This window comes from Myotis brandtii, unplaced genomic scaffold, assembly GCF_000412655.1.
Source record: "Myotis brandtii unplaced genomic scaffold, ASM41265v1 scaffold236, whole genome shotgun sequence".
Lineage (NCBI taxonomy): Eukaryota > Metazoa > Chordata > Mammalia > Chiroptera > Vespertilionidae > Myotis > Myotis brandtii.
Genome location: NW_005358901.1, coordinates 944,264 through 951,032, shown reverse-complemented (window position 1 = coordinate 951,032; position 6,769 = coordinate 944,264). Strand labels below are relative to the sequence as shown.

At 43.8% G+C, this 6,769-nt stretch overlaps 1 protein-coding gene and 1 pseudogene across 1 annotated transcript in view; one reads left to right on the top strand and one right to left on the bottom strand.

Moving 5' to 3' along the window:
- Position 1: 1 nt before the first annotated feature.
- Positions 2-6,769, top strand: part of POLRMT (polymerase (RNA) mitochondrial (DNA directed)) — a gene marked incomplete at its 5' end in the record, with an annotated part of 32,594 nt that continues 25,826 nt past the window's right edge. The window contains 2 exons of the mRNA XM_014540052.1: positions 2-11; positions 525-623. Of these exons, the coding sequence (XP_014395538.1) occupies positions 2-11; positions 525-623 (109 nt within the window). The remainder of the gene's footprint in view (positions 12-524; positions 624-6,769) is intronic.
- LOC102250325 overlaps positions 6,495-6,769 on the bottom strand; it is a 1,321-nt pseudogene continuing 1,046 nt past the window's right edge.

Sequence of the window (6,769 nt, the reverse complement as noted above, 5' to 3'; positions counted from 1 at the left end):
GGCCGAGGAAGGTAACACAGGGGAGTCCCAGGGGCGACGTCGCGGCCGCTGCCACTCCCAACCTTTAGCACCCGGCCGTGACCTTTGGCTTTTCTGCCCTGGGCTCTAGCTACAAAGCCACGACCTTTGCCTTCTGAGGTTTGGGGGAACCCATTAACGTGACCCCGCTTTCACCTGCCCTTGGCACACTCTTCTGACAGGGGTCGGCAGGACACTTTGACCTTTGACTCTTGGTTTCTTTTGGTGCCTTCTGAACCCCTGTTTGCTCTTGACATTTGAATTCGCTGTACCTTTGGTTCCAGGAACTCTTTATCCTTGATCCCTCACCGCAATTTTCTTAGCGCGTGGGGTCCCCTTTAACTTTGATCTTTTGTTTTCTTTCCAATGTGAGACCTCTGATCACTGACAGCTTCCACGGAAAATTTAGGGCTTCTTTGCCCCCGGATCCTGCAGTATCTGTCCATGTGAGCTCCCCCACCCCTCCCGGCTCCAGACCCCCTTTAACTTACCCCTCTCTCCCGCAGGGACCCTGGGTGGCCTATGGGGCTGCAGAAGGAGCTCGTCTGCCAGCCCTTGTGAACAAGACCGCCGGAGGGACTGGGGCCACGCGGAGCTGCTGGAGGGTGAGCCCTAAGGCTTGAGGCCTGAAGCCCCTTCACTGTCCCCTCTGCTTGGGGTCACCTTCCTGGTTTCTCACAGTGACCCCACAAGTAGGGATGTCAGTCTGTAAAACGGTGTAACTAATGTGGTCCCACCTCTCTTGTGGTCCTGAGGGCCCACCATGATGATGAAGCAGTGACCACTTGTAATGCCCTCCTTTCCCATACCCACCAGGTGCTCCCAGTTTCCAGACGGCCGGCACCCGAAATTGTGGCTGGAGAGACTGGCCCAGGACCACATGGGCAGAGCCGGGATTAGAACCCTGACCTGATCCATGTTGCCCCAGCTGGGCTTTCTGAGTGGGCACCTGGTGGGATTGTTAACTTAGAAAGGCTTTCAAAGTGAGAGGCAACAAGTGTTTATTTGAGACCAATAAGAATAGCCATTTGGGAGTCATTAATTCAGGCAGAAACCCAAACTGTTCAATTAGGAGACAAAGGCAAAGGGTTTTCATGAGAAAGTGAAGGGGAACAGTTACATCCATAGAAGGAAGGCATTGTTATTGGTGCAGGTAACATAACGAAGAGGCGCTAATTCTACACAACATTTTAAATTTTTAGTCCGATAGCCATCAGTCCAGTAGTCATAATTATCTGCTTTCTTACCTTCATTACAAATAGTTTTTTGTGACACAAGGTTGCTTAGGCCCAATCCAAAGGTTATCTTTCCCTTTTTCCTTTTTTAAGTACGTTTTCATTGATTTCAGAGAAAGGAAGGGAAAGGGAGAGAGGGATAAATACATCATTGATGAGAGAGAATCATTGGTCAGCTGCCTCTTGCAGGCCCCCAACTGGGGATCGATCCTGCAACCCGGGCATGTGCCCTGACTGAGAATTGAACTGTGACCCCCCTAGTTCATGGGTTGATGCCCAACCACTGAGCCATACTGGCCAAGCAGCCTTGTTCTGTTTTTTTTTGTTTTTTTTTTTTAAATATATTTTATTGATTTTTTACAGAGAGGAAGGAGAGGGATAGAGAGTTTAGAAACATCGATGAGAGAGAAACACCGATCAGCTGCCTCCTGCACACTCCCCACTGGGGATGTGCCCGCAACCCAGGTACATGCCCTTGCCCGGAATCGAACCTGGGACCTTTGAGTCCGCAGGCCGACGCTCTATCCGTTGAGCCAAACCGGTTAGGGCCCTTGTTCTGTTTTAACATTCCAAGGTTTGAGGTAAGAGATGTGCAAGGCAGTTCCTTTGGGATGGCTGCTCCAGCTCCATTTTAAAGTGGCTCCATTTTTTTTTTTACATTTTCCCCCCTTTTGTTCAAGATCTTTCCTTGAAAACATTGCTAATCAACCATCGAAAAGCAGCACTGATCAGTTATTAAAAGCATCGTTGGTCCTTCGTTGTCAGGTGGCTCATTTTGGATATGTCATGCCATTGCTGGTTCCTTATCACCAGGAAGGCTCATTCCTGGTATGTCATGTCCCATGTAGGAGGGAAAGTAGTTTTTTAGGAGCCTCAGGACACATTGAGCAACGAGCGCCAGAACAGAGGAAGACTTTGCCATCATATTCCGCTCCCCCTCCCATCATCATATTTCTTTAAGGATAAACATCTGTTTTGTTTTTTTTTTATTAAATCTTTATTGTTCAGATTACATTTGTTCCTCTTTTTTTTCCCCCCCTTAACTCCCCTCCTCCCAGTTCCCGCCCCACCCTCCGCCCTCACTCCCCACCCACTGTCCTCATCCATAGGTGCACGATTTTTGTCCAGTCTCTTCCCGCATCTCCCATTCCCCTTTCCCCCCCAAGAATAGTCAGTCCATTCCCTTTCTATGTCCCTGATTCATTATAATCACCAGAAGGAGAGGGATAGAGAGTTTAGAAACATCGATGAGAGAGAAACACCGATCAGCTGCCTCCTGCACACTCCCCACTGGGGATGTGCCCGAAACCCAGGCACATGCCCTTGACCGGAATCGAACCTGGGACCTTTGAGTCCGCAGGCCGACGCTCTATCCGTTGAGCCAAACCGGTTAGGGCCCTTGTTCTGTTTTAACATTCCAAGGTTTGAGGTAAGAGATGTGCAAGGCAGTTCCTTTGGGATGGCTGCTCCAGCTCCATTTTAAAGTGGCTCCATTTTTTTTTTTACATTTTCCCCCCTTTTGTTCAAGATCTTTCCTTGAAAACATTGCTAATCAACCATCGAAAAGCAGCACTGATCAGTTATTAAAAGCATCGTTGGTCCTTCGTTGTCAGGTGGCTCATTTTGGATATGTCATGCCATTGCTGGTTCCTTATCACCAGGAAGGCTCATTCCTGGTATGTCATGTCCCATGTAGGAGGGAAAGTAGTTTTTTAGGAGCCTCAGGACACATTTGAGCAACGAGCGCCAGAACAGAGGAAGGCTTTGCCATCATATTCCACTCCCCCTCCCATCATCATATTTCTTTAAGGATAAACATCTGTAGTTTCTTGAGGTTTCTCATATGAAGTCTCAGGCCTTAGAGATAGTTTCAAAACTTTGAACAACCGTTATCAAAATAGTACCTTTATAACATCGAGCTGTGCAAAACAATGATCTAGAACAGCAAAAGTTTCTGCACAAACAAAATGCTAAGTCCAATATGAAGAATAGACCTGAGCCGGGGTGATACCTGAGAGAAGTCAGCTGAAGATGTTTGAGAACCATGAGGTGTCAGTGGGCACTGTATTTAATCATTTGACTTGTGCCTGAATTTTATCTAGTTTTTATTTTATTTTACCAGAGGTGTTTTATCCAAGTACAACTAACAGAGGAAACCCCACCTTGCTCAGCTAGAATATGGTCAACAGAAGTTCTGTTGTGTAATATAAATCACACAAGGGAACTTAAAGATTTTTTTTCCTGATTGGCTGTTGTTTTAGCGGTAACTCCAGCAATTTCCTCTGGTTTTGGATACGTTTCTAATACTGTATATTTATTCATTGTAATACCTGCCCAAGGAAAAGTATTCTTCCAAATCTGGTACCTTCTTTAGGGCTGACATGCCAGGTATTAAACCTGACTACGTATGTAAATAGTTGCATGTTTTGACCTGTGAAGTAGGTTTAAAGATGATGTCCCTTGTGGAGCTATCATCCCAGATGGAAATTAAGGGGAAACAAAATATATAATGAGTGCTTGGCCTCTCATTATTTGTGAGAAGTAAGGAAAAGGAAGGTGTGTAGATTATACAGGCCTGATCTGGAATCTTGGGTTAGTTGTCCACAACAGGTGTTGTCTTCTTCACTTCCTAGTAATTTTAAATTTCACATCCTCTTGGTTGAGCAGTCTGTTAGATGCAAGAGTTTTCTTTAAATTGGGAAACATGAATCCAAAAGTCAACACCTTTAAATTTGGTCACATGGATTAGTTAAGAGTACCTGGCCCTAGCCGTTTTGGCTCAGTGGATAGAGCGTCGGCCTGTGGACTGAAGGGTCCCAGATTTGATTCCGGTCAAGGGCACATGCCAGGGTTGCAGGCTCCATCCTCAGTAGGGGGCGTGTAGAAGACTTTAAATTGGGAAACATGAATCCAAAAGTCAACACCTTTAAATTTGGTCACATGGATTAGTTAAGAGTACCTGGCCCTAGCCGTTTTGGCTCAGTGGATAGAGCGTCGGCCTGTGGACTGAAGGGTCCCAGATTTGATTCCGGTCAAGGGCACATGCCAGGGTTGCAGGCTCCATCCTCAGTAGGGGGCATGCAGAAGACAGGCAATCGGTGATTCTCATCATTGATGTTTCTATCTCTCTGCCTCTCCCTCTCTGAAATCAATTATAAATATACTAGAGGCCCATTGCACAAAGATTCGTGCAATAGGCCTTCCTTCCCCTAGCTGCCAGAACCAGTTTTTCTCCAGCACCCGGACCCAGGCCTTTGGTCCGGCCGCAGCAGCGAGGCTTGGCTTCTCCATTCGGGACGCAGCAGCAAGGCTTAGCTTCTCCGCTCGGGCCGCAGCAGCAAGGCTTGGCTTCTCTGCTCGGGCCACAGCAGTGAGGCTTGGCTTCTCGGCTTGGGCTGCAGCAGCAAGGCTTGGCTTCTCCGCTCCGGCTGCAGCGAAGAAGCCAAGCCTCTTCAGTCATCTTCAGTCTTCAGTTGTCTTCAGTCTTCGCTCCATGCCTGCATATGCAAATTAACCGCCATCTTTGTTGGGTTAATTTGCATACTCAGCCTGATTGGCTGGTGGGTGTAGCAGAGTGACACCAATTTGCATGTTTCTCTTTTATTAGTGTAGATATATATATATGAAATTCTGGAGGAATCAAGTAGGAAGGAAAGGTAAATGTTTTAATTCTGCTTACAAAATTATAATTTACTAAATTGCACGGGGGGAGGGCTGGTCATAGCTACCTTAGGAGGAAAAAAAATTCTTATATCTGGAAAACAAGGATAAAAAACCCCAGTCCTTATCAGTTCATTTATCACCATGTTATTCTTATTGATCTTGATCTTTTTGTTAGCAGTTTTGTGAATCCAGTTTTTCTTAGAGTTCTGTAAATCTTAACTGTATTCAATGTTGTGATCTGAAAGTTAATTAGAAATCTGTATCTTAGAGTGTCAGTCTTCTCCATAAATTTCTCTGAAGAAGGAACATTTTTAGAACATTTTACCGGTCAGAGTAAAACAATAACTGTCTGTAAATGACAAAATATATATATTTTTATTTCAGAGAGGAAGGGAGAGGGGGAGAGAGATCGAAACATCAATGATGAGAGAGAATCATTGATTGGCTGCTTCTTGCCACCTGGGTAGGTGCCTGACCGAGCATTGAACCACAACCTCCTGGTTCAACTCAACCACTGAGCCATGCCAGTTGGGCGACAAAAGATTTTTAACTGACCATGATTAAAGATCTGATGAGAGTTTACACATATACTTATACACATGTAAATAATGCAACTGACTTAGTTATCCATTCCAATCTTAATTAGCTTGGTCATATATAAAATGCTTTCCCCTCACTCCCCCCAAAAAAACACTCATTTTAATGTTTTAAAAGACAGACAAAAAAATGATAGGCAGAGGAGTCTAGACCAATTAGAACTAAGCCAGCAGTAACAAAAATGAACACAATATAATGATTTGACCTTATAAAGGAAATGACCAATTAAAATAAAAGTTCACTAGTCTTTATGTTTGTAATATATTAATGAACAAAATACCGAAAATACAATGTATGAATTTCCCCCCTTAGGTTTATAATAAATTATCCAACCTCGACTTAATACATTTACTTTTTTAAAAATATATTTTTATTGATTTCAGAGAGGGAGAAAGAGATAGAAACACCAGTGATGAAAGAGAATCATTGATCGGCTGCCTTCTATAGGCCTCCTTCTGGGGATCGAGCCTGCAACCTGGGCATGTGCCCAGGAATCGAACCTGGGACCTTTCAGTTCACAGGCGGACACTCTGTCCACTGAGCCAACTTCTATTTAATACGTTTACTTTTTAAAATTTATTTATTTACTTACTGATTCTAACTCTCTTTCTCTCTCCCTTCCTCTCTGTAAAAATTCAATAAAATATATTTTAAAAAATATATATATATAATCAAGATGAGCCCTAGCCAGTGGCTCAGTTGGTTGAAGCATTGTCCCATACACCAAAAGGTTGTGGGTTTGATTCCCAGTCAGGGCACATACCTAGGTTGTGGGTTCAATCCCCAGTCGGGGCACATATGGGAGGCACCAATCTATGTTTCTCACATCACTGTTTCTTTCTCCCCCCCGTCCCCCTTGCTCTCTCTCTTTAAAAATCAATAAAAACATATTCTTGGGTGAGGATTAAAAAGAACAACAAAAGAAATAGTTATGAGTAGTAAAATAGTAGAAAACAGTGAATGAATAAATATGATTTTTCATCAGTGGCCATTCATTATTTTACTTTTAGGAACCTATAAGAAATTGTCTACTTTGAATTTCAAATGTTCTAGTCAGTCTAGTTGTTTCTTAACTTCCTCAATATCATCTTGAATTGTTGAAATAAGTGACTCTAGAGCAGTGGTTCTCAACCTTGGCTGCACATTAGAATCACCTGGGAATCTGTTTTTTTTTAAATTTATTTTATTGATTTTTTACAGAGAGGAAGGGAGAGGGATAGAGAGTTAGAAACATCGATGAGAGAGAAACATCGATC